We start from the raw sequence: 27,417 nt of genomic DNA on the forward strand, positions 1-27,417 counted from the left end.
GGTGCCCCCTCAGTCCACCTCCCCAGAGGGCATCCCACCCGGGACGACGGGTGCCCCGCGGATTCTGCCTCCGCGCCCTGCCAATCCCGGCGGCCCGCCCCCTCCGCGCTGGGCCCCACTCACCTGCGGCTCCGCGCGGGGGCGGTGGGCACCGGCTGGCCCTGGCTCTGGGCCTGGCTCTGGCCGGGCGGGGGCGCTGCTCTCTTGCGGGCGGGCTCCATGCCCGCGGGGGCCAGGCCGGGTCGCACGGCGGGGCTGCCCATGTACGGGGAGCCCGGGGGGCCCATGGGCGCCCCCTGGTGGGGCATCCGGGCTCCAGACGGCATCCCGGGGCGCTGGGTTGGGGGTGGGGGGCGGGAGCGAAGCAGAAACAGGCGCCCGCGGGTCAGACCAGGGCCCGGCTCCGGGCGCCGTGAGCCGCGTCTCCCCCGCCCCAAGCCCCCGGCCGGTGACCCCGATGCAGCCGGCGAGAGCGAGGGTGGGAGGGGCAGGGGCGCCGGAACCGCGCCGCCTCGGCGGAGGGGGCTTCGCGTCTCGCCGCAGGAAGCTAACTGAAGCCAGGCAGCGGCACAGGGCATTGCCAGCCTCGGATTTGCGGAAGGTACCGCGAAAATGAATATTAATGGCGCCTTTCAACCTTTTCCCGGGATGTGCACGCTCCTCTGCAAGACAGACTGAGCGGGTCCTTCCATCCCCACTTGACAGATGAGGCAACCGTGGCTCAAGGAGAAAGCGACCCAGCCAAGGTCACGCAGCTCCTCCCGGCAAAGGCAGCATGGAGCCGCCCGCCGGGGCTTTCAGGTGTCTGCTGTTTCACCGAGGCTGGGGGCTCAGCTCCTGCTGGGGCTCCCGCAGGCCGCTCTTCCCATTCATTCCCTGCTTCCTGGGCGGTCCTGCCTCGCGTTCGCCACCCCTCCCCCACCTCCACCCACTCTCCTCTCTGGGCCCCTGCTTTTGATCCCTCGGTCCCAGCCCCTACCCCCTTGGGCTGATTCCAGGCTTCCACACCCAAGGACTTCACTGACTCAGCCCACCCCCATAATTTGCTCCCAAGGCTGGAGGTGGGGCTGGAGGCAGCCTGAGAGGCGGAGGTCAAACCCTGCCCGGGGCTCTCCGACCGGGAGGACAGCAGGGAGCCAGCGGGAGGTGGGCTGCCCTGGGAGCCTGGGTAGGTCAGAAGCAGCCACCTTCTCTCTCACGTCCACCTCTGCGTTCCTGCTGGCCTGCATCGCCAGAGATGGTCCCATCCTTTCCTTTACTTCCCACCCCGCCCGGAGAGGTCACAACTCAGGGTGCAGAGGAGGCAGGTATATTCCCTTGACACTATCCAGGTGCTCAGGTGCAAATACACCCAGTGAAGTGCTACACGGACTTCTGAGCCACACTTGTCCAGATGCCAGGAGAGAATGGGGAGGACCAGAGGGGGTGTGAAGTGGAAGGTGGGTGGGATGGGGACTGGGACAAGCAGGGTAGCAAGGGACGCAAACCCTGTGCCCTGTGATCATTTAAATACTACTGCTCTTCCCCCAGGCACAAGGGGGAGCCCTAACCCCCACCCCACCCCACCCCGCCTGTGAATCCCTTCTAACTGCCAAGTCTCCCTAAACCCCAGCCACCCAGCTGTCTCCGTCCATCTCTCCCCTGGTGGAACCTGCTTGTCCATGTGTCTGCCTCCCCCACCCACCTGACCCTGTCACTCACACCTCCAGGGGGGTGGCCCCGAAGGGAGCGCAGGAGGGCCGGGACCATTCCCCACCACCACAGATGGGTCACTGGGAGTGGCGCATTGGGGCTCACAGCCACCCGAGAGCCGAAGCACTAAGTTGGCCAAAGAAAAAATCCCCAAGCGTAGCCTTTTTCCCTCCTAGATGGGCTTTTGAAAAGGGAGTGCCCCAAGCAGCAAGATTAGGACTGGAACTCAGCTGACCAACACAAACACCCCTGGGAAGTTATCCCAGAGATTCCAGCTGGAGGACAGGCCACCCCAAGGAAGCCCATTGTCCCTATCAGCTGCTCTCCCATTTATCAAGGTCAGGAATACTCGCGCTGATCGGCTGAAGAGGCCCCAGAGAGCTGTGGCAGCCACCAGGGCCACCCCAGTGAAGGGCCAAGATTCTAGGAACTCTGTCCCCCCTCACTAGGAACATGTCTTCCTTGGGGTCACGACCAAATTTGGCCATAGTAAACCTGACAGCTTCCTCTATACCCACCCTGAGTTCTGGAGCTCCTGCCTCTCCCATGCCGCTGCCCGCCACACCCCTCCCGACCTGGCCCCTGCTGCCTCAGCCTGAGGCTGCCATGCCCTCCCTCAGGTGGCCCTGGGCTCCCTCGGGTCCCCTGTGTGCCTCTCAAGCCTGCTTTTGGCAGGACGGTGCTGCTCTGCCCCTCTGGTCTCTAGGCCTCAGGTCCCTGACTCCAGCCCTCCTTCACACCTTTGAGGCATCAAGGACATCAGCTTTTGGTGGCTGAGTCAGCCAATGGGATCGGATCCTCAGGCCCCTTACTTGGGGGTCTGTCCCTAAAGAGGGCCTCTCTCTGACCCTACTGGCAGAGACCATCAGCAAAGCCCCAGAGCCCTCCCGGTGGGATGCAGAGATTGTTCAGCCAGAGAGCTTCCTGCTCACAGTGCCTCCAGGGGTCACCTGCTCCTTGCTCCCGAGATACAATCAGAGAGACACTCTACCAACCTACCAAGCGATGTACAGACAGCCCAGCCCATGCCATGTCCCCCACCCCCACCCCCACCCCCAGGGCAGGAGTGACACCTGGGCCCACAAGGGAAAGAAGGGAAGAAAAAAATGTGTGGTACAGAGGGAACCCCCCCCACTTGGGGGGGACAGTCCCCAAGTCCCACCCCCAGCCCCTGACAAGAACCCATCCCCGGACACCCATCCCCGGCCGGCCGCCTGGCGACGTGTTGGGGTGCCAGAGCGCCAGCACAGTCCTGGGGCTGGGCCGCGGGGCCGTGGCGCCCCCGCAAGCTAGTGGGAGAGCAGGAGCCCCCTCCCGGCCTCTCCCGATCATCCCTCCATTCAGCCCGAGCCAGCTCGCTCACCCTCCCCCGCTAACTTTCCCCCACTCACCACCCCATGGACCAGAAACTCAAAAAGTTTGCTTTTCGTGGCTTTGCGCGCCCCTCCGGCAACTTCGTCCGCGGCCATCCGGGTGGGCTCAGCGGCTCCTCTCACTCTCTTTCTCTCTTCCTCTTTCTTTCCCTTTTCTGCCTTTTTTTTCCTCCAACTCTCCCCTCTGAGTCCTGCTGGGCTCTCTCACACTTCTACTCGAGCGGAGTGGGGAGGGGGCCCCTTCAGGGCTGCCCTGACGGCCCACGGCCCACGCCGCCGCCGCCCGCCCGCCGCCGCCGCCCGCCGCCGCGGCTGCCGCATTCCTGCGCTGATAAGACAGAAATAGTCCGGCGGCCCGGGGTCTGCCCGCTGGCTCGGCGGGGACAGAAAAGCCTGCCTCCCCAGCCCTCGCTGTCCAAACAGCGCAGATAAGCGGCGAGGCTCGCCGGCAAGCCCGGCTCCTGGGCGCGGGGCAGCGGCTCTGCAGCCGAGGCCGCCGAGGGCCGCGGGAGGCGGCGCGGGGAGGGGACGCGAGGGAGGCGGCGGGGGGCTCGCCGGCCACCGGGCTCTCGCCACAAATAGTTTCTCGGTTAGGGAATCCGGCGGCAGGGCCAGGCAGGGAACAGGCAGTTCCAACTTTCCCCCAAGTGGCTCCTGCTGCATTTCTGAGGCCCTTTCCCCAGAGACCTGGCAGGCCAAGTAGGGAAACATTCGCTGGAAGGAACTGGGGGGAGCCCGAGCCCGGCCCAGGCCTTCCTCCCGCGCCGGGCGGCGGCGCGGCGGCGGCGGTGGGTGTGCCGGGGAGGCGGTGTCCCCTGCGCCCACAGATGTGTGCGCCCTTGTCTGCCCGCGAGTGTGTCTGCACCCTGGTGTGGATGTTTACGTGCGTGCACAGACAAATGCCTTCTCTGTGTGCCTCCCTCCACGGGAGCCGCGGGTGCGAGTGTGCGCGCCTGTGTGCGCGCGCGCGCGCGCCCGGGCGCGTGTGTGGCAGGACCTGGCCTGTATCTTCCAGCTCCGTGGGAGTCTATTTCTGGGTCTGTGAGTCTTTGTTTGTCTCTATGTGTGAAAGTGAGGGCAACAGGGGGTGTATTTTGGAAAGAGGGAGGTGGATCAGGCTCATGAGAACAGGAAGAGAAAACTGTGGGGGAAGGCAAGGAGCTGGGGTGGGTGTTTGCGGATGGGACGGGTAGAGAGAATGGGGCAAGCAGGGCCTGATGGCTTTGGAATGGGGTGTAGGGTAAGGGTCTCAGAGGACCTGGGGCTGCTGGATATGGTAGGGCCAAGCTCAAGACCCCAGAGAGAGCAGCGGGAGGGGAGGGGTTATGAGGGAGCTCCAGAAAGCTGGCGTGGTGGGAGCTGGCAGTCCCCTGGGTTAAGGAGGGACAGGAAATAGGAGGGGCAAGTCCTGAGTTCCACAGGCTGGGAGCCCTGGCACCGCCTCTGTCCCCAAAGACCACACCCCTCTCTCCTCCTCCTGGAGAAAGAGCCCCTTGGGTTTTGGGACCCAAGTTTATGGGCCTCCTGGGGCTGCACTGTCAGAATCCGGGTGGGGGGGAGCAATTTGCTGGAAAACTTATTTGAAGTTAGGACCTCCAGATCCAGCACTGCACTAGGGGGGTGTGGGTGGGGGCTGGCCCTCAACCCTACAGAGGTCAGGACAAAGAACCGTGGGGGTATTATTCTTGGGGAATCCCACTGACTGCATCCTGGTCTTCCTTGGGCCCTTGTGTGCTCCTGGGCCATTTGGGTATCCACTGTCAATCCCCTGAAAGGGCAAAGAGGACATGTGGTCCATGATGCCCTCTCCTCTACCCCAGGCTTAACTGGAGACCTAGAGACTCCCTTCTTACCAAATATCTAGCCAGGTTTCACCCCAGACCCATATCTACAGAGACTGAGCCCTGGGGATGGGGTGGGGTTGGGTGGGTGGTTCAATCAGACCCTGAAGCTGGCCACAGGCAACCTGGGGAGGTAATCTCTCCAGCCTGTTCACTAACTTCCAAACCCCTCCGTCATTCCAATTTCTAAGCCTCTGCTCCCAAAATTCTTTGTCTGGAATGCCCACTACTTCCTGTCTACCTATTCAGAGCATATTCATCCTTTAAAGCCCAGCTCAGGCCCCACCTCCTCCAGGAAGCCTTCCCTGGTCCCACTCATGCACACAGATCTTTCTCTTCTCCAAATGTCATTGCCACCTACCCTGTGCCATGAATTGGCACTGGGCTGACTAGGTCTGATGAGCCCTGTGTTTCGTGCATGTTAGGTTTGGTGTCCCAAATAGGCTGTGGCCCCCTGAGTTCAGGGACTGGCTTTAAGTCCTACTTTCCCCCCATGCCTGAGCACAAGGACTCCCCATGACCAAATGCCTGCTAACACTCCGAACCACCCGCAGCTCAGTGGCCGGCGGACGGAACTCATACTCGGCCACCTACCTGAGGGTGTGAGTCACCACAGGCACCCCCACCTTCTGAGGGTGCTTCTTGCATGGACATGTGAAACCACAGGCCCAAGGGGAGGTTCTGGGGGACCGGGCCCGGATAAACCTCTCTAGGCTTTGTGGAAAGCAAAGTTCTCAGTTCTTGGAGATGCCTTGTGGAAAAAGACAACAGCACCCCAGCCCAAGCAGCTGGAAAGTTTGAGGGTGGGACTGCCTGACATTGGTGAGGGGCATGGTTTGGTGGCAGAGGTGCAGGAGGGGCTATGGTAGAACCTAGGAGCTGGTGTCACTCAAGCTCATTGATAACTTCCTCGTGGGCCAACCCAGGACCAGGGCCTCCCCCTGCAGCCACCCCCTGGGGGATCCCCTTATGCTGTATACCATGCATACACGCGGGGTCCTCATACACCAGGCACACATGCTAATGCAAACACAGGGGGCCGGAGCAACAAGGATCTGCACTTGCGGGCACACCTCAACCAACCCCACATGGCGCGCGCAAGGCCGGATCCACAAAGCACCCGCCCGCAGACACAGACACGGTTGCACGCTGGCTTTCCAGGGGTGAGCCCAGGGGTGCGGACACGAGGAGGCCTTCAGGTCAGAAAGCAGAGGCGCCGCTGTGGGTGCCCCGCCAGAACTCGCACGTCCCAAAGGCGAGGACCCCCAAAGGGCGCTCAGCAGTGCCCCGCCACTTTCTCCTGCCGGGTGGGAAGGCGTCCACGGAAAGCCCCGTTTCAGCTGGCCCGTCGCGCAGGACGGGCTCCAGCCAGGACATGCGCGTGTCCGGGCTGACGGCGGCCGCCGGGCGGCCTGAAGCCGGAGTCCCCCCTGCCGTCCCCCCATCTCTCCTTCCCTCGTCGCCGAAGCACCACCGGCACCAAATGGCAAAGCGCCGCTCCCCGCGCAGGGAGGGATGCGCCGGCCGGCGGGACGGGCCCATCGGCCCCCCTACCGCGCCGAGCGGCCTGGGCACCACCGGGCCGGGGCTGCCCACCCTCTCGCTCGCCGGCCGGGGCCGGGGCCGGGGCAGCGGCGGGAGCCGGCGGAGCCGGGCAGGCATGCGCACTGTGGCCTCCCTCCCGTTGAAGGTCAGCCCAGGGCCTAGCTGCAGGACTCGGGGGGGGGGGGGGGGGGGGGGCGCAGCCAGGAGACTTAACTCCTTCCCTGCGGGAAGGGGGTCACCTGGGCTGGGGCCCGCGCCCCGAGTCCCGCCCTCCCGTCTCCTGTGGAGGTCCCGCTACGGGGACCCCGCTCAGGAGGAGGAGAAAGAGGGGGGAGGAAGGGGGGCATGGAGGAAGGAGGCTGGGAGGAGAGGAGGGAAGCTGGGAAGGGGAGGAACAAAGGAAAGCAGGCTGAAGGGAGAGACCTCGTCTGCTGCCTCCTTTGCCCTCTAGCCCCGGCAGTAAAGCTTTCCTTAGCAGAATGGAGCTGCCCTGGCAGACTGGAGGGATTGGGGTGTGTGTGTGTGTGTGTGAGAGAGAGAGAGAGAGAGAGAGAGAGACAGGGAGAGAGAATGAAGTGAGACCACTGGGAGCTTCAGGCTGAACACCCCTGATCTCAGGGCCTGGAGCATCCCTAAATCCAGCCTCCACAACACCCTCTTGCCCTCTGCCCACTAAACCCTAGGGCAACTAGGGCAAGCCTGGGGACCCAGAGGTAGCTCCATCCCTGCCTACCTGCCCTGCTTAAGCCCCCAGCCCCCAGGGAACCCTGGTTAGCCCATGGGGCAGGGCCAGTCCCCCCCCCTCGCCGAGATAAGTGGAGGGGAGTGTGCACCTTAGCCCCCACCTCTGTAAGGGGCTTCCTCCAGCCAGCAGACAGGACATGGACAGGCCAGACCACGGGCATGGGGGCGCAGTGCTCCGCCTCCTCTGCTGCCTCCTCCCCACTTCCCAGGCCAGGGCACAGCAGCGCGCGCGTGGGGTACCTCTCTCTCCATGCAAGCGTGTGTGCCCAGAACACCCTCTGCTAGTGTCGAGGGGCTGCCTGTCTCTGTGAGGCTTCGCCATTCTGTGGCAGCTTTGCAAATACACACAAGAGAGACACATCTGATAGAAGCAGAAACAAAAACAAAGAAAAAGTAAGACACCAAAGGAGTTGTGTGACCTTGGGCACGTCACTATCCCTCAGCTTCCTCGGGAATAAAAGAAGGGCCCTCCTGCCCTGGAATGCCAGGACTCCATAAGACAGACAGCTGGAGCCAAGGCAGACAGACGGGAAGGAGAGGGGGACAGACGCAGAGAAGCAAAACCACGCCAAGCCAGGGGACACTGCTAACCCACAGTGAAGCCGGGTGCCTGTCTTGCACACTGGGGGTCTGTCACGTGCACCCCCATTGAGCCCTGGCCACTAGGCTGTGAGCCTCTGAGCAGGGCAGGGCCTAGCCTTGTGGTCCCCAGGACCTCCGCAGTAAGCAAGTGCAGGATAAAGGTTAGTCGGATGAGTATGTCCTTCCTCTCTTTCCTGGGTGGGTTTTCTCCGTCTGGGGGCTCTGCGACCCCCTCCCTGTCCCTCACACACAGTCCATGCAAACAGCAGGCTGCTGGAGCGGCCTTTACGGGGGGAGAGGAGCGTGGCAGCCCAGAGGGAAGGCATGTTGTGGATTCACAGCCAGTTCTCTCTCACTCCCCCCATGGCCACCATTCACGAGGTGGTCTCTTGTAACAGTTTATGCCTGACAGCTTGCGGCGCTGTGCAAAAAGGAGCCACACTGGCCTGGTCCCCAGTTCGGTGCAGATGGGGTTGGTCATGGGGTGGTGCTGGTATGGGGTCCTGAGCGGTGCTCCAACAGCCGGCACCTCCCCCCCAGCCCCGCCCCCTGCAACCGAGGGGTTGGAAACAGCACAGCTCTGCCCCGTGGGACAAGCGGGGACAGTCCCATAGCACCATCCCCTTCCCGTTCTTGCCCATCTCCCTCTGGACCGCTCATTTCAGGGCAAATGCAAGGGGGCAGGGGCAGGGGCAGGGTCCAAGGCCTCGGGACTTGCAGGCTGTAAACATGCCAGGCAGAAATGACCCCCCCATCCCCTCCTCCCTGAGGCTAGGAGCCTACCTCCACCCACAAGGCTGGGAAACCCACCCATCCCCGCGAGACCATCTGTCTCTAGCTGAAGCGATCCCTCCAGCCCTGCCCCTGCCAGGTCCCAAGTGCCTGAGGCTCTGGGGAGACAATCCCCCCCTTTTAAATCCCAGACATCCTGCCCCACCTCAGGTCTCTCAGCAGATGCTAGTTCAGTCCTCACTCTGTTCATGGTGTGGGGAGCTGGGGACCAGACTCAGGGGGCAGCGTGGTGACTTCCTGTGGACACCTTGCTCTGCTCCTGGCTGGCTATGTGGTCCCGGGCAGGCTCCCTCCTCCCATGTGCCTTGTCCTCAGCTGCGAGACCAGGCGCTGCTGCCTTACCCCTGAGAAGGCTGGAAGGGCCTGGGCTGGCTTGCCTGGGGAGGGACAGAGAGCTGCCCCCCATCGCCGGGCCTCAAGCATGGACTCTGGCCCCCCACGCTCCCTGGCCTGGGAAGACCCTTGGTCGCACTTCATGACCAGTGGCAGGACAATGTCATGGTGACCGAACATCCCGGCCCCTCACCCTGGAAAGCTTCTGAGGCCTCCGCTACGCTCTGACCAGGTGGTCAGAGGGATTTCTGCCAACCACTGCACTCTGAGGTCTGGGATGTCACCTGAGTGAAGAAAACTGAGTACAGAAGAGAATTCATCTGCGTTTCCTTGAAGACGTTTTTGGGAAAATTAACCCAACTGGCCGCGGGCAGGGGAACACAGAGCTAGAACACGCGTGGAGGCAGCCCGGGGCCCTGGCGTCCCAGGTGTCTGCAGCTCCAGCCGCGTCCTGGCTGCGCCCGGCTCACAGGGTCTGAAACACACTTTCTCCTCTGCACCCACGGGGCCAGGGTGCCCGGCACGGCGCCCCTCGGCACACTTGCCTTGGCTGCCCCTGCCTTCCTGTGCCACAGCGAGCCCCAGACCCCCCTCAACTCTGCATGCGTGGCTCCGTAGGGCTCTATGCACCCCCCTCTGCTCCCCTCCCCTCTCATGACAGCCTGAGCCCTTCCGCTCTGTGGTCATTCATAAGTACACTGTCCAACCCACTCGGCCACCTGCGAACGTCCCTTCTGTTTTCCTGCGACAGGAGCTGGGCTTCCCCTGAGGATGTTTTTCCCCAGACCCCATCGCCCACCCCAGTGACCTAGAGGTGGGTAGGGCCTCCTACCCCCCCCCCCCCCATGGCAGTGGCCACAGACGGCGCCTTCATTTCCTGAGGGTTCCAGCTCCCGGCTCACTGTCCCTCCCATTGTGTGATTGTCCCTGTCCTCTTCCTGCTGCTTTTCAGGTCCTCTGGTCTGGGTTCCTCGGTCACCTCTCCTCCAGTGGCCCTGCCCCTCCCTCAGCCACTTATGCCAGCGCCAGGGTCATCTCTTGAACCTTGTCATCCCTGCCACTGCAGCCCCACCCCCAATGCCAGTCTCAAGCACCCCCCTCACTCTGGCCACTCTGTCTAGTGCCCTGGCCCCCAGCGCCCGTGATGCCACTCGAACCTCTGGTCCACTTCTCTGACCCGCATCCTTCATCACAACGACACCCGTGTATAGATTCTCGCCTTTTAAATGATGGTGAAACATCCATAGCATGAAAGTTTCCCCTTTCACCTCCCGGCACATGTTCACGGCTTTCACACCGAAGCGTTAAGTCCAGCTTCACCAGCTGCTCCTCTGCACCCAGAGCCTGACTGTGGCTGGAGCGGCACACACACACCTGCCTGGACCCGGTCTCACTGCCACCTCCAGGGCACAGACCTCAGTGGCCTCGTGCCGCCTGGCCATCCCAGCCTTTCTCTGGTCCGTTCCCGTCCATTCCCGATCCCACTCTGACCCACGACGCTTCCTCATCTTCTCCTCCCTGCAGCCTCCCCTCTCACTCCCAGCTAATGCCCTTGCTTCTTGCTTTACTGAGAAAGTGGAAGAAACTTCCCGAAGCTCCCACAACCTCCCACCTCCCAGTAGCTCTCCCCGTTCCTATTAGTTACACGTGCGCTGGTCCGGAGCTGCCTGTCCTGTCCCCTCGTCCCTGGATGGCTGCCAGGAGCATGCAAAGGCCCGCCCCTCCTCCGTCTGCCTGTCCCATCTCTCCCGGCCCACTGGCCACAAAACTTCTCCCAACAGTTGTCCCCGTTCACTGTCTTTTCTCCCCCCAACCCCGCCCTTTCCGCCACATGTCCTACTCAGTGCTCCGCTGGAAGTGCTCCTGGGGGGGCCCCCAGTGAGCCCTGCTCCACACAGTCGGCCTCTCTCTCCTCTCGGACAGACTCTCTCGCCTTGGCTGCGGGGCGCTTCCCTGCCTGGGTCTCCCCCCTGGGTGGTCCAGCTCACCGGCCCTCTCAGTGGGGGAGTGCCTCGGGGCTCAGACCTGGGTCCTTGTCACTTCTCCACAATCACTTCCTTGGTGACCTCATCCAGCATCATAGCTTTAAAGACCACCGATATGTGGACACCTACCAAAGTGTCCCTCCCACTCAGCCCCTCTCCCAAGCCTTAGACTTGGATACGCAATTGCCTACTCAACATCCGCCTGGATCTTTCAGCGATGGCTCCACCTTCGTGTCCCCACGACGGAGCTCCTGCTCTCTGCCCCCGTCCTCGCCCTCCTTCCAATTCTCAGGCCCACCTCCTGCGAGCGACCCCGTTCCTGTCTTTCTCACACATCCCACATCCAATCTGAAGCCAAGTCCCCCCGGCTCTGGGTCCAGAATCCAGCTCATCCTCACCTCTCCCTGCTACCGCCTGGTCCAGTCCATGAAGAGTGACGTTTCCTTCCAACCTGCCCCAACAATCTATTCTTAACATGGCGACCAGAGTGGCCCTTTAAAAAGGGGAGTCCGCCCTGGCAGGTGTGGCTCAGTGGATTGAGCACTGACCTGTGAACCGAAAGGTCGCTGGTTCGATTCCAGGTCTGGCTTGCGGGCCAGGTCCCCAGCTGGGGGCCTGTGAGAGGCAACTGATCAATGTCACTCTCACGTGCCAGCGTTTCTCTCCCTCTTTTTCCCTCCTTTCCCTTCTAAGAAAGAAATAAAATATTTTTAAAAAGTAGAAAGGGGAATCAGAGCACATTGCTCCTCTGCTTGAAACTCTCCCAGGCCCTTCATCATATTCCAAGTCAGGGCCAAGGTCCTGCGGGTCCTGGGGTCAGTGCCAACACCACTCCCTGCTCCCTCTGTGCCCTCACTGACGGTCACCCCTTCACTGTCCTCTCTGCCCCAGCCTCTGGCCTCCCGTGGTTCTTCAGTCACTGCAGGTCCTCCGCAGCCTGGGGCTTTGTTCCTTCTGCCCGGAAGGCTCTTCCGCATGGCTGACTCTCACCTCCCGAAGGTCTTTGTTCAGATGCCCTCTTCCAAATGGGCACGGCCTGGCCACACTCCTAAAACCTGCAGCCTCCCTCCTTCCACACGCTCATCTCCCCAAGGGGCTGCACACTTGCCCCCCATTCCACATCGTCCACTCACTGCCTCAGTGTTGGACTCCTGTCCCCCATCTGAAAGTGAGCTCCAAAGAGGCAGGGATCTCTCTGTCTTGTTCGTGAATAAATCCCAAGTTGCTGGCACGTGGTACAGACTGTGATCTTTCACGGGTGCCGAGAGCCCACGCCAAGTCTCCCCGGGATCTCTAGCATGCTTCCAAATACTGGCTGATGTGGCAACCTGTGCTTACGTTATGGTAAGACTTACAACGAGAACATCATCTCAGGTTTGAAGAGGCTGGGACTGCAGGCCAAGTACTTTCATACACAGTAACCAGCCTAACCCTGACGGACATCCATCAGGTGGGGGTAGGAGTCCTATTCGGAAGAAACGGAAAAGAGACGTGAAGAAGCCGTGTGACTTGCCAAAAGTCACTGTGCTGTTATGCGTTGGGGCTGGAACTGCAAATCAGTCTTCCAGCTTCAAGGCCCCTGGGTTGTCCCTTTCATCCCAAGCTTTTGTACCTCCCTGATGTCTCCATGTGGAATGCCTGCCAGCTGGGAGCAGCCTCTCTGTCTCTCTCTCTCTCTGTCTCTCTTTCTCTCTCACATACACAGAGGCACACCCCCCCCACACACACCGTCCCCAAACACCTGCCTTTTAAAAGAGGAAATCAAGATCCCCAGGGGCCTGTGCATTTAAGCTGATTTACCATCAATTATCTTTTAAAATTCCCCCAAAAATATCTCCAGCAGATTGTTTCAAACACGGGAAATACAAATTCTAGGAAATTTAGCATCAAGATGTCTAAAACAAATTGCAATGTGTTTGGTGAGGGTCCTTGAGGTCCTATGTGAGAACGACTCTTGAGCCAAAAAGACGTGAATCTTAGTGAAACATTGACCAAGTCCCTTGCTCCTGTGGGTGGGGTCGTGGGCAGTCTCCTCCTGAACTGTGGATGGACACACACGCGTCCCTGTGGCTCCTTGCGAGGGAAACATACAGGGATCACCAGGTCAACACGCCCCCATCCTGCCACCTGACCACTGCAGGGGGTGCTTCCTTGCACCTGTTACGTGGCCATAGGCAGGTGGTGTGCTCTGAGACAGCCCCAGGGCCACCTTGTCCTGCCTTCCTGGTGCCACTTGGTGGCCAAAGGTCTGAAGGAATCTACCTGGCCTAAGGGAGGTAGGAGAAATGATGTAAGCAGAAGGCAAGAGGACTCCAGGATTTAGGGGGAATCGGGCAAAAGTATGCAGGGTTGCAGGGCTTGTATGTAATCAAGGATTTCATAAAGCAAGTCAGGCTCAGCCTCACCCGTGTCCCCGCACAGAAGACCCTATAGGTCAGCAGACGGTGCTTTACTCTTAGACCCAAAGAGCATGGTGACAGCTAAGAAACCCCATGAAGATGCCGGGGAGTGGGGAGACAGGGGAAGGGATGTTCTCGGGGCCTGGACCTGCTGCTGCGTGCGCCACCCCGGTCTCCACAAGCCTTAGTAACGAAGGCCAGCAGGTTCCCCACCCACCTGTATCAGGAATCTCCACTCCGGGTAGTCTCCCGCCCTGCCCTGACCCCGTGATCTTGCTCCGGATCTGAGATCTTGTCTTGGGGACTGCAACCCAGTCTGTCCTGGCCCAGGGCTGTGACCATTGCCCCAGTTCCTCTGGGGTCCTGTCTTTCCCCTGGTCCTGAACCCACTGTCCTGGGTGGGGACTCTGCAGGTTCCACGGTGTGAGAGCTCTGAGCTTGGACTTGAGGCAAGTCTTCCAAAAAGTCCTCTTAGCACTGTCGTTATTTTTGGATGGAGAATTCTTTCGTGAGGGTTGTATCATGCATGGTACCATGTTGGGGGCATCCCTGGTCTCTATCCTGGAACTCCTTCCATCACCCTCGATCCCTCTAGTGTGACAAATATAAGTGCCTCCAGACACTGTCCTTTGTCCCTGGAGGGTGAAGTTGCCCAGGGCTGAGTCCCGCTGCTCCAGAGTCAATCAGCTGGGGGTCGTGCCTGGCTCCGCCACTGATGACCGCAACCCTGTACAAGCTACTGAGACATCTGAGCCTCACTTTCCCCATTTGCAAGACAGGGAGCCCCACGCCTGACTCATGGGCGGGTGGGAGGGTCAGCGTGAGGCCGCATGTGCACAGAATTCGGCCGAGCGCCCGGCACAGAGTAAACACTTCCTGAGCGCGCGTGGCTGCTGCTGGGTGCCTGCCGCTGCTCTGCTTCCCTCCAGGTCCCCACGGTCCTGCCACTGTCCCAGGCCCAGCTAGCAGGGGAGCACCAAAACAAGGGGGCCCTCGGAGCCCTGCTGGGGTCACAAATGCCATGGAGGGTCCCGGCGAGCGGTCGGCCAGGCCAGCGTTCATCGTGGCGGCTCATGGTGGCTCTGGGGGCCTGGTGGGGAGCCCGGGTCCTTGGCAAACTACTGGGAGCTCCCCGGAGCAGGGAGCGGCCCTTCGCAGGCAGGCTGGGCCTTGGGTGGGAAGCCTGAGTGTGCAGCCCGGGAACTCAGGCAGGGATGCAGGAGGGGAGGCAGAGGGGGACGCTCTGGGGGCCCCCACAGCAAACCAGCGGGAGTTCCCTCTGAGAAGAACTCGTAAGGCCGCTTGCTTGCTTGCGGGCCTAGGGAAGCCGGGTCTGGGGGCTGCAGACGGGGGCGTCCGAAGGCAGAGCAGGGCCTCCCCCTGCGCTGGTTCCTTTCCACCCCTGCCTCCTCTTCCCCACGCTCAGCAGCACCTCCTGGAGGACTCACTGTGAGAAGCGCTGCTGACTCGCACGCGCGACGCAGCCTCGGCCCTCCTGACACGTGAGTTTGCGGACCGGCGAGCGGCTGCTGGGACTGAAGGCCTGGACAGGCTGGGGGACGCGGGAAGCTCTGGTCAGCTCCCAGCAGCTCCAGCACGAGGTGTGCGTGTGTGGGGGCAGCACCAGTGCTGGTGAAGAACGTCTCTCTCAGTGAAGCCTGCAGCCAGGGCAGCCTGGCCCGGCGCCGGCGTAGGAGGATGGGGGTCCTTTCAGAGAAGACAATCGCCCTTAACAGCTCCCTGCCCAGAAGAGCCGCTGCGTGGTGGCCGTGGGCCTTGGTGGCCGTGGTGGAGAAGCCTGCGGCTGCCGCCACACCAAGAGTCCCGGGGAGCTAGCTGCAGGCTGGCACGCACGCGTGGCACACTGACCGAACACCGGGGTAGCCGCAGCACAGAAAGGAAGAGGGCCCTGCTCTGGCTGCGTGCATCCCCATGAGGGAACAGCCGGGGCCAGGTGAGGAGACTGTGTTCCAGCAGCCAGGGGCCCCAGGCATTGAACAGCGCGGGGAGTCCAGCTGTCCCCAGGGTCATGCCTCCTGGCGGTCCTAGCCTCTGAGAGCTCATCTCTCTCCTGCCTGAGACATGACTCCCAATGTGGAAGCAGTGGTCCCCAACCCCCTGTTGTGGGGTGAACTGTGTCCTCCCCTCCAAAGTCATTTGTTGGAGTCCTAACCCCCAGCCCCTCAGAATGTGACCTTGCTTGGAGACGCGGTCCTTACAGAGGTCATCAAGCTAAGAGAAGGTCACTAGGGTGACTCTAATCCAAGGTGGCCGGTCTCACTATACAACGGGGAACCTGGACACAGGCGGACACGCACAGGGGGACGGTGATGTGAGGAACCGCAGGAGAAGACAGCCACCAACAAGCCGAGGAGACAGCCCTTCCTCACAGCCCCCCGCGCTAGCCAGCCGGCTGACACCTTGACCTCAGACTCCTGGCCTCCAGGACTGCGAGAACACGCTTTCCTGCTGCTCCAGTGTCTTGTGTGTGGCACTTTGGGGCAGCGCTGGGTCCAGACCCACGCCCAACACTGCCCTTCACTGTCCCTATGCGTGTCTGCCTGTCATCTGTGTGCCAGTCCGTGGGCCATCCACTCTGCCCCACACCCTCAGCACGGCTCTCTGAACAGCGTGCTGCCTCCGCGCAGCCCAGAGGGACCAGTCGGTGTCCCTCCCCAGCCCTACGGACAAGAGAAAAGAGCGCCAAGCCCTGCCCGCCGTCTTCACTTCCATCTCCTCGTCGCGAGAAGGGGCCCTGCATCATCTCACCGGCCTCCCTGGGCTCCTGTGAGTCACACAACAGTCACGAGAGGACACGTGAACATTCTTTAAGGCGCAGACGGCTGAACAAGGTCAGTCATCAATGAATGACTCTTTGGTAACGACCCCTCCCCCTTGGGACCTGTGTTCAACTCAGTCAACAAAACCGTCAATTCTCATTCTACTCCCACTCTGTTGTGCCAAAGCACCCCCCCAACCCATCCCGGCCACGCTGCCTCTGTGGACTCAAGAACAGACACATATTCCTGTTCATATTCATCTGGTTACGCCGTAGTCCGGTATTCTGGCTTGAGAGATCCTGCATCTCAATTCCATTATCCGACATGTTTACTGTCCTTTCCAGCCGGGCACCAGACATAAATCCAGTGAGCACAGCCCTCTCTCTTCGCCCAGGTCTTTGCTGAAAGTATTGAACAAGGACAGGTACCAGGACAAAGCCCTCTCTCCCGACAATCTACCCTCTTTGGGCTCAGTCTTCAACTGGCAGTAAACTTTCTCCGTCACAGGAACGCCCAGTCCCATGCCAGAGTGTCACGTATAGTTTTAAATCAGCCACGTAGGAGTGCTGGCACCACGGGAATCGGCGAACAGTACGGATCAGAGCTCGGCGCCCCCTTCCCAGCCGGGGAAGAGCCAGTGGCTGGGTATTTACCCGGGCCCCTCCGCATGCAGCCCACGTGCAGGTGCCAGACTCAAGATGTGGGGGGAGATTTTGCCCAACACCTCCAAATCAACACATATATCTTTACGGAGCTTAAGGGCCTACAAAGCAGTCCAGTTTCACGGTATAATCTGGTTCTTTCAACATCCCAGGAAGGGAAAGGGCAGGATAACATTACCATACCCATTTTAAAGATGAGGGGCAGAAGGTTAATGACTGATGCGGAGCCAGACAGAGTGAAGTAGTGTGGAAGGTGGGGGTCACTGCCCGGGGTTTAAATACAGACAGTTGGGGGGGGGAGTTTCACAGCAGCCCCCTGCCCTTCCCATCAGCGGCGCACCATTGAGGATTAACGAGTGATGCATCTCAGGATGGGGTCCCACCCTGATGCTTGGGAGGGGTCCCCAAGTTTTGACAAGGTTCTTCACATTTTGTTTATAAGTCATTGGCGGCAAGAGACTACCTACCTAACGCGACAGCAACTCTTAATGCAACATTTCCCAAACTGAGGCCCACTGATACGGGGGAGCCCTCACGGTCTCGGAGTGAGAAACGAACTGATCAGGAGAGACAGAGAGACGACAAGGGGTGGGGGTGGGGTGAGGAAAGTTCAAGGTGGATGTCACAAATCGGACAAGGCAGGCAGCCTCCGCTGCGACTGCCCTGCGTCTTCAACCCTCTCAGAAACCTTAGCAACTGGCGGATTTCACCTCAAAGGCCAGATTTCCAGAACTGCTTAAGAAATGGAAAATCCAGCAACGGAAGCCCACCCACGCTTTGGAATAGTCAGATGGGGGTGCGGAGGGGCTGCCCCTTGTTTGAAGGGGAAAGAGCTCTCCAGTGCACCAACCCCCCTTCCCTGTTTCAGGGGCCAGGCCCTCTCATGCCCCTGCGGGCCCAGCAATTAATGTCCATGAGTGGCCTGGGCTTTCAGCGCTGAAACACTTAACCTTTGGCCTTGGGTCTCAGGGCTGGAGGTACAGGGGCCCGGCCTGCAGTTTGGGCCATGGCACAGCTCCAGAGGCTGGATGGACAGACCCCGGCTGGGGCTCTTACCTTGACCACCGGGGGGGGGGGGGGGGGGGAGTGTCACTGAACCTCATCTCAAAAGTGAGGATGAGTAACAGGATGATCAATCAAATACACTTTTAAAGAAGTGGTGATGATAATAAAGGCGTTCACCTCACAGTGTTCTGGGTGAGGCTAAATCAGTGAGATATGAAAACTCTGGAAGCAGTTCTTAACTTCGCCGTGAGCCCTCTGTCAGCGCCGGCCACTGGTGTTCTGACCCCACGGCGCCGGCTCTGCCCCTCCTGCAGGGGGCCGGCGGCTCCGTCTCAGGTGCTGCTGAGGGAGTGAAGGGTGGGCAGTGCAGGTGGAGGGCAGTCGTGGGGGGCGGGGGGGTCTTAACACGTGAGGCTACCATCCACTGAACAGGTATATATATATTTTAGGTTTTTTTTTAACAGGCATATTTTTAAAAATCTTCACCGACGGACATGCTTATTGATTTTAGAGAGAGAGGAAGGAAGGCAGGGGGGACACCGATGTGAGAGAGAAACAGGGATCGGGCCGCCTCCCGCACGCACCCTGAGCAGGGCGGACTTGCAGCCCGGGCATGTGCCCTGACCGGGAATCGAACCCGTGACCTTTTGGTTGACAGGACGATGCTCCAACCAACGGAGCCACACTTTTGAAAGGGTTTCTAAGACAGGGTTTTTACCTGAAGGGAGAGGCCGGGGGAGACAGAGTAAGGGGTGGTAAAGTAGAGGCTCCTGGGGTAAATCGAGGCGAGAAAAAGCAAAAGCAAAATGGTGCTTCCTGCTGGGTGGGGAGGGTGGACTAGGATTTGTGACGAGGCAGGAGCTCGGCTTCTCTCTCCTCTCCTCAGTGCCGCCCCCACGGGAACCTCCCCCCCACTTCCCGCAGCACCTCCTCAAAGCCACCCACCTGCGGCCCTGCTGCTGATTCAGCTGCTGAAACCGAGTCAAATCCGTCCGCAGCCCCGGAGGGCCGGAGGGCCGCGGGGCTCTCTCTCTTGGACCCCCATGCTGGTCACCTACTTTTTCGTTCCAACTAAAAACTATATTAGAGGCAAAAATTCAGCCTCTCAAATATGCAGACGGCACCAGGCTGAGGGAGCAGAGCGCTGCGGGCTGGAAAGACGGACCCAAGTTCACAAGATGACTGCACCTGAGGCTACAGATGTGGGACCAGGGACAGGGACATCCTGGCTGCAGGGAGGAAGCCGCAAGGGCTTCTCCCTGCCCCCTGTCCCCCACCTTTAGGAGCCAACAGCGGGTTGGACCTGGAACCAAGGGGGACACCGGTCACTGAGTGACAGAGTTGTGCTCTGGGGTCTATAGATGACACCTGGCCCGGGGCAGCACTGGGCGCCGCATTTTAACCCGTGCCCTGAGGAGGGCACACCCGATGCCCACCACGTGCGGGGCGTGGCTGAGTGCTCAGAACTCAGCGCCCGCCCAGTCTTTACAGGAGGGGCCTTCAGTCCCACCTTACAGACGAGAGCCTGGGAAGGCTGACACCACTGGGTGGCCCTGCCCCCTCCGGCCTCTCTCCAGGGGGCACCAAGGTCATGAGCAACCCACACATGCCCCCAGGTAGAAACATCTGAAGAAGCCGGAGCTGGATGTCCCTGAGAGCAGATGCAGAGAGCGTGTGAGGACCGTCCCCGCACGTCCGGAGGCGGACGGATGTCAGGGAAGCAGAAATATGCTCTGTGACTCTGAAGGGCAAGACCAAGGTCACCGGGAGGAAGCAGCTTCCTCACCACGAGAACAACGGAGGATGGACTGAGCTTCAGAACGTGGGGACAGGTCCTGTGTCCGAGGGATGGTGGAAGGGGGCAGCTCGGGTGCCCGCAGGTCAAGGAGGGCAGGCAAGAAAGGGCCACCCTGGGGTCGTGGGGCTGTAGAGAGGGCAGGGCCAACAGTAAAAGGGATGGCAGGCGTCAGGGCCACCTCCTGTCTGTCCCGACTGTCTCATTCTTTCGCTCGCTCATTCAAGGAATAGTTTTGTGTCCTGTGCAGAACAAGACAGAGGCGATCTGTGCCTTTGAGGAGCTCTAGCAGGGAATATTTACGGGTTTGGTACATAAGAAGGGGGCCGTTACACTAAACGGCGAGGGACAACGTGCACCCAGAAGGAGTGGCATTTCAGGCAAGCCTTGGAGAACGAGCTCAGCGAGGCAGATGAGGGGGCTGGAAGGGCACTGCTGGCAAAGGGAACCAACCGCCTGTGTGAAGGCCCCGACTGCGGGCAGGTGCCTGAAGGCCCCGACTGCGGGCAGGTGCCTGAAGGCCACGACTGCGGGCAGGTGCCTGAAGGCCACGAGGGAATGGAAGACGGACCGGGCCAGGGCTGTGCCGCAGGAATCCCATTCTGGATGCCCTGGTGGGCTGGGGCTGGGGGTGGGGGCCAGACTGAGCGTGGGACCCGGTTAGGTGGCGACCTCAGTGGCCTGGGCAGAAGGCAGCAGCGATGGACCGGGGTGGTGACGTGGGAAGCAAGGTTGGAACTGAGCTGTGTCTAGGAAATAAAACCAAATTACAAAATGTGGTGATGGTTCTGATGGAGAGAGAAGGAAGGGGTAGGGTCAAAGGTCACTCCCAGGTCTGGGCGGTCAGCAACATGACCACTGAAGAGGGGACTCTGGTCTCTTGTGTTCACAGAGAGATCCTACTCTATTCCTCCGAAGAGAAGACTCTGGCATAAGACTCTGCTGCCATTCTCCACACTCTTCCCCTTGGAGGGGGCGCTGTCTGATGGGGTGGTCAGGCTCCACCACCCACTGGACAAGTTCCTCTTCTGGGTGGGGGGAGGTGAATTCAGGGCTGTCCCCAGCAGCGAGCCTGCCCTTGTCCCCCTGTGGCCGTGCCCCACTCAAGCAAAGCCAGCGCTACATCCGGACCTCAGACTCAAGCCTCTTCCTTCAGTCCAGCTCTGCCCGCAATGCCCCTGAGAAAGCCCTGCCACCCGTGCGCCCTTCTGAGCTCAGGACCTGGGGGTAAGGGGTGACAGCTCCCTCCCCGCACCCATGCTCACCTGTCGGGCATCCCTGCTGACCGAGGGCTCTGCTTTCCCAAGAGGACAGCCCCCTGACCCCAGGAATGGGACTCCGTGTGATATTTATCGGAAACACTGTTGTAAATGTTAACAGGAGGGATTTACTGAAGGCCGGCAATGCATCCCCTTAGTTTTTCTACATTTTATCACTGGACGGAGCACGATCAGCAAGGTTTCCATGGTGGCCCAGCTGGCGGGGCCCGGCCTTAGCCTAGGAACGGCCGCGGTGTTGCTGAGGATATTGCGTACCGTGGTCACACAGTGACCCCTTTATGTCGTCACACAGGAGAGACTTCCTGGGGTTGCGGTGCCAGACATCATAGTGTTTCTGAGCCAGTGGTTTGATTTTTGTCATATGGGCGGTGCGAACCACGGGACTGCTCACGGGCCACACGTGGGAGGGGCCCCCGGGCCTCTCGGTTTGCGTGATTGCACTGACCTCTTCCTGGCCACGTGTCTCCCCTTCCCTGTATTCCCTGCGCCCCAATTTCCTCCCTGCACATGTCTCTGCAAACCACCTTCAGCGCTTCCCAGAATAAGATGGGGCATCTCCGCGCCCCTGGTCCCCTCCTCCGTCCCAGCACGCTGGTCCTCGCTGCAGGACCAAGACGCATTGTGGTCCGGAGAGAAGCCTGACATGGAGTGACCCCAGTTTGTCAACTCCAGCAGGGAATGTGCTCATGAGACTCAAATTTCCTGGAGGTTTAGGTGACAGAGAAATCGGGTTCACAGCTGGGGACGCAAATCAAACGGTGGACCGGGCTGAGAACGACTCTCCTGTAGGGTCCCTTACGGGTCACCGACAGTCTGAACATGCCTCAGCATGGGACACAGGGGACACAGCCCCACAAAGTGTCCCTCAGCTGAGCGCCCACCAGAAGCAGGCTGACCCCACTGGGGCAGCAATTCAAGAAAGTCAGAATCCAGCAAACCTGATGTCATTCATCCTCCTCCCGTGACACCTCCTCCCGTGACACTGTGACGCCGTGACACCCGCCAGCTCATTACCTCTGCCGCTTGACTATCAGTTCTCACTTGCTGTCACAACATGAAGCGCTGAGGGGCGGGGGGGGGGGGGGGGGGGGGTGCGGGGAGGGGGCGGGCAAACACAGTCCCCAGCTTGGCGTGCCTGACCTGGATGCTGGCTACCTGGGAGCTTGTCAGCACTTGAGTGACAGCATGCGCCCAAGCCACCAAGCATCAAAGGCAGCTCCACACCTGCCACTGCACACGCTGAATGAAGGCCAAATTCAGGCTCCTGCCTCCAAAAGAAACTGCCAGAAACTTTCCCTAGCACCTCACCATCTTCCTCACACAGGGAGGTTGGGGGTCCTCACTCCCAGGAATCGCAGTGAAATCTGAGATTCACCTCATGATGGGGTGTGGGGGGCGTGGGACACCAGGTGTCACTCTAGGATGCACCAATCCCCCAGGGCCGCCCAGCCTCCCCTCCCCACTGCCCATCCTCAGGCAAGGCCGGAAACAGCCGGGGTCACCTATCTACTGTGGCCGGGGTGGCCCTCATGGCTTAGCTCAGTACCCCCCGCATCAGCAGCAATTTAGGAGGACTCACCATGTGGGCACCTGGCTCTGGCTCATTTCCCAGGGACCTCAGCTGCCTCCCCCTCAGACACCCCAGAACTGAAGGGCCGCCTGGGAAGAACATGTGTAATGCACACGCTCATGTCCTTCCTGTAAAATTCTGCAGGAAAACCCAAGCCTGCCAGCTGAGGCGCACGCAGGTGCCCGGGTTGTGGGGCAGAGAGCAGGGCCTCTCTTTGGGGGCCTGGACTTTCTGCCCTCACTGCATTTGTTTTCATGGTGACCAGTATAGCAGGGGACAGTGTCCTCTGGGCCAGCCCACAGCCCCACCCCTTTCTGCCCTGGGAACAGCCCAGCCACTGGGGTGGGCGTCGTGGGGAGACAGGCAGGGCTGCCCCTGCCTTCAGAGCAGCCTTGCCAGGAGGGTGAGCCCCGCTGCAGCTTCTGAGGCCAAAGAGGCTGGGAAAGGCGTCCCGGGTCAGCCCGCTCCCTGACCCTGGCCCCAGCGCTCCCACCCTCTGGTCTCCAAAGGCCACCTCAGCTTGCCCATCAAGAGCTCTCCCCAGATGTCCCTGCTCAGAGCCCTGGGGCCTGCAGCATCTGTGGCACTTCCTCTGTGGTGGCCTAAGTCAGCTCCTCCCGCTGGATGCTGGACGCGGGCCCGAGGGCAAGGCTGGCTCCCAGCACCCAGCCTGGCCCCGGGGACCCCGCCAGCGAGGCAGCGGGGTGCACTGTTGGGCAGGCAGAGCGCACACCAGACCACAGCCTCCTGACCAGCCCCGGCCCCTGGGCACGGATGACAGGGCTCTCCCGCAGGTGGCCTTTCCACGCGGAGCCTCAGCACTTCCTCCGGGCCAGGGGCACTGACGCCATGGGACTGGCCAGGCCGTCCTCCTCCCACTCTGCCGGGCGGAGGCTCAGGCCTCCCCGGGACCACCTCTGAGCGCACCCTGCCCGCCAAGAACAAACCCCTGCCCAGGTCGCTCAGGCCCTGGAGGGCTTTGAGACATTTGCCACAGCATGTTGGGCTTCGGTTTCTGGAGGCCAAGCTGTGCCAGGGCTGGCAGGTTCCTCCAGCAGGTGGCAAGCAGGTATGCATGTGTGGGTGTGCGTGCGTGTGCGGGTGTGCGTGCACGTGGGGGGGTGCATGCGTGTGCGGGTGTGTGTGCATGTGTGGGTGTGTGTGCGTGTGCGGGCGTGCGTGCACGTGGGGGTGTGCGTGCATGTGCGGGTGTGTGTGTACGTGGGGGTGTGCATGCATGTGGGGGTGTACGTGCACAGGGGGTGCATGCGCATGGGGCATGTGTGCATGTGGAGTGTGCGTGCACGTGGGGGTGTGCATGCACATGTGGGGTGTATGCACATGAGTGTTTGAGTGCACATGTGGGGGTGCATGCATGTGCGGTGTGCATGCATGTGTGGGTGTGTGTGCATGCCCACAGGGTGTTGTGCATATGGGGGGGTGTGCACACGGGGTGTGCATGCATGTGGGGTGTGTGTGCATACAGGGTGTGTGTGCTCATGGGGTGTGCATGCCCACAGGGTGTTGTGCATATGGGGGGGTGCACACGGGGTGTGCATATGTACATGGGGGGTGCATATGTTTGGATGTCTGTTAGTGGGGAGGAAGTGGAACAAGCCAGAGCCCCAGATCATTTCCACATGAACCAAAAATTGGGCTTCAGGCTGGTTTGTCCCTGGCTTCTAGTTTTGAGTGGCAGGACTGAGGGTCACCGGCAGGTGAGGGTGAAGGGAAATGTCAGCAGGGTTTGGACAGGAGCTCCAGATGTGAGAGAGCTGAGAAGAGGCACTGTCACGGGTCTGGCTGGGGACAGATGCTCTGAGAGAGGCAGAGAGCCAGCAAGCCTCCGTGGGGCCCCAGGGCTCCTGCTCCCAGGCTGGTGGGGGAGGCGGCGCCTACCTGTACCACTGCGGGCGGGTGCTGAAGGCCTGGAGTCATAGGTGGCAGGCTCCTGCAGCGGGGCGGTCATCCAGTGCCCCCTTGGCGCCCGGGCCCGGCGCCCGCTGCGCCTGCAGCTGCAAGCGCCATTCTGAGGAGGATCTGAAAGGAGAGGGCAGTGGGACGGCGGCCGGACCCTGAGCCCCAGAGCTGGTTCGGGCGCCTCAGCAGGCTGGTGAAGACCCTGGGGCGGGGGGCCATCAGGGACCAACCTTGACAGGAAGTGACCAGGCCCCCAGGCAGTGGGTGAGGGCCAGCCTGGGATGAGCGCGGGGGAGGGGAGAGGGTAGGAGCGGTGTGTGCGCAGGAAGCCGTCAGACAGCAGCTCCCGCAGGACGGAGCTGGGGCAAAGCAGAGCTGAGGCAGGGAACACGAGTTCTGGGGACTTGGCAACAGGAAGGGGAGAGAGCCAGGGATTGGAGGGGAAGGGCATGGTCACCGGCCAGGATGGGACCTGGGTACTTCTGGTTGTCCCCAGGGGCGCCCTGAGGGAATTGTAGGGGTGACAGGCACGTAGCACCCTCCCTGTGTGCACAGGGTCCCTGGATTCACCCCGTGGGCCTGGGCTGTGGGCAGCTCAGTGCTGAAGTCCCTGGGCAGGTGAAGGGTGTGCGGATGAGGAGAGGGCCATGCTGTAGGTAGGAGGTGAAGAGGGGGCAGCTAGAGAGTGGTTCAGGGTCATGTGTAGGGGCTGGTGGCCAGGGGGCGACTCCGAGAAGGGTGATAGGGAGGAAGATGCCAGCAGGGGAGAGGTTACCAGCTCAGGGTTGGCGTAGATGCCCTGCAGGGAGGCGGGAGACAGAGGAACACCTGAATGGGAGAGAGGTGTACAGGGAGGGGGGTGCCAAGTGAAGATAGGGCAGGTGCCAGGCAGGAGGAGGGCAGGTGCCAGGCAGAGGGAAGGAGGGAAGTGCCAGGCAAAGGGAATACAGGAGGTGCCAGGCAGGGGGAAGGAAGGAAGTGCCAGGCAGCAGGAGGAGGGCAGGTGCCAGGCAGGAGGAGAAGGGCATGTGCCAGGCAGGGGAAGAAGGGAGGTGCCAGGCAGGAGGAGAAGGGCAGGTGCCAGGCAGGGGAAGAAGGGAGGTGCCAGGCAGGGGGAAGGAAGGAAGTGCCAGGCAGGGGTGTGGGGTGGAGGGCAAAAATTCCAGGCAGGAGCGGAATGGGAAGGTGCCAGGCAGAGGGGAAGTGACAGGCAAGGAGGAGGAGGGCAGGTGCCAGACTGGAGGGAGGAGAGGAAGGTACCAGGCAGGAGGGTGCCAGACACAGGGATGGAGGGGGAATGCAAGGGGGAAGGATGGGAAGGTACCAGGTAGGAGAAGGAGGGCACCCTGCCAGGCAGGGGTGAGGAGGGGAGGTAAGGGAGAGGAGGGCGGGTGAGAGTCTGCCAGTCACAGCAGAGATGCGAGGCAGGGGCAGGAGAAAGAGGTACCAGGCTGGGGGACGCAGGGCGAGGAAGGGAGTCAGGAGTGGGGGAGACACCAGGAAAGGAGAGAGGATTCCGGGCAGGGAGAAGGGGGTTACCAGGTAAGGGGAAGGTGCCAGGCGAGGGATAAGGAGGGAGACGCCAGGCCGGGGCAGAGGGATGCCAGACGTGGAGGAGGGATGCCAGGCGGGCGGGAGGAGAGGAGAAACCAGGCGGGGGGAGGAGGGGTGATGCCAGCAGAGGCAGGCCGGGCACTGCCAGGCGGGGAAGGCGGGGGCGCCGGCGCAGCGCTGTCGGGCGGCGTCTCCGCCGGGGGCCTGGGGGCCGCGCGGCGCGGGTCGCTCACCTGCTCCCCCGGGACCCCGGCCCGGAGCGCGGCCGCCCGCTCCCGGCTCGGCGCTCGGCTCGGCCCGGCGCCTGCGCCGCTGCAGCCCCGAGCGGGGGAGGCGCAGGGAGCGTCTGCAAAGAGCGAGCAGCTTAATAATGAGTTAGGGATCAGCGCAGGCAGCGTCGCCCCATCCCGCCCAACGTGCGGTCGCCACGCGGGGAGCGCCGCGGCGCGCCGGGCCCGGGGATGCACCTGCGCGCCCGCGGATTCACACGGGCCGTCAGAGCTTTCTCGGTGACCCCGGACCTTACCCACTTCGGGACCACACACGTGCGCGCGCGCGCACACACACACACACACACACACACACACACACTCGCACAACGCACAGCCTGGCGGGGGTAGGTGGTGCTTAGGTTCCACTCCAGGTTCAGGGTCAGGCTGTGACCGCCCACTCCCCGGCGGTGTGCGCTGGCGCACTCATGGTCCAATCTAGGCCCCTCGTCAGCGTTACTCCTATGTCTGCAAGGACTCCAAGGGCCGAGAGAAGCCCTTTCTGGACGTCCAGCCACACCGGGGGTGGGGGTGGGGCCCTGATGGCGCCATAGGCTCCCCATCTCTATGAACTTGACTCGTCTGAGTACCTTATGTCAGTGCAACCATGTCGTGCTTGTCCTTTTGTGTCTGGCTTATTTCAACAAGCGTAACGCCCTCAGGGTTCACCCGTGTTCCGGCCTGTGTCAGAATTTCCTTCCTTTTAAGGCTAAGATTCCACTGCACGTGTACAAACAACATACGTCTGTATTCAGTGTATTCAGACCACGTTTCGTTTATCCCTTCACCTGTCCGGGCGCACTTGGGTTGCTTCCACCTCCTGGCCACTGTGGATAATGCTGCTCTACGGGCCTTCTAAAATATGTCGACAGGAAACCAGCCAGAAATGTACTTGGCGCAGCCCCGGGAAGACACGCTCAGTTCCTCCCAGTGCCCCTGGCACCTTGTCCCTGTTTTCTGTATCCCTGCCCAGAGCACCCTCCTAGCCCTGGCTACTCAGAGGACCCACTGTGGGCTTTTCACCCAATTGCTTCCTTCATGCCCTCCATCCGCCCTATGCCTGCGCCCCGTCTAGGGCAGGGGCAGGAGTGCAGGTGAGGCCGCCCTGTCAGCCAGGGGCTCCTGGCCATGGAGGGAAGGGAGTGGCAGTGGGTGTTTTCACGTGGGGAAGGCCATGCTCTGTAACCTTAGGGACAGGAGGAGAGCTGTCTGAATAGCGGGGTTGGAGGGGCTTGAACGGCTTCCCAAGACATGGGCCTGGTGCCCGAGGTCAGCGCTGCTGCCTCACTTCTCCGG

General features: G+C 61.3%; 1 protein-coding gene and 1 pseudogene across 2 annotated transcripts in view; one reads left to right on the forward strand and one right to left on the reverse strand.

The window, feature by feature from the left end:
* The window catches only part of SMARCD3 (SWI/SNF related BAF chromatin remodeling complex subunit D3), a 32,065-nt gene extending 5,899 nt beyond the window's left edge, over window positions 1-26,166 (reverse strand). Inside the window, exons 1-3 of one of the 2 annotated variants that reach the window (XM_090287710.1) lie at window positions 26,086-26,166; window positions 24,278-24,418; window positions 124-335 (exon numbers count right to left, since the gene is read on the reverse strand). In XM_090287710.1, the coding sequence (XP_090143836.1) occupies window positions 124-335; window positions 24,278-24,316 (251 nt within the window). In that variant the 5' untranslated portion in view covers window positions 24,317-24,418; window positions 26,086-26,166. Of the gene's footprint in view, window positions 1-123; window positions 336-3,083; window positions 3,571-24,277; window positions 24,419-26,085 lie in introns of those variants that run through there. The other variant, XM_090287709.1, reaches the window with a different exon arrangement.
* Window positions 3,893-9,671, forward strand: LOC150002365 (uncharacterized; annotated as a pseudogene).
* Window positions 26,167-27,417: the final 1,251 nt, after the last annotated feature.

This window comes from Furipterus horrens, unplaced genomic scaffold (genome assembly GCF_987537825.1).
Source record: "Furipterus horrens unplaced genomic scaffold, mFurHor1.1.pri manual_scaffold_9, whole genome shotgun sequence".
NCBI classification, from domain to species: Eukaryota; Metazoa; Chordata; class Mammalia; order Chiroptera; family Furipteridae; genus Furipterus; species Furipterus horrens.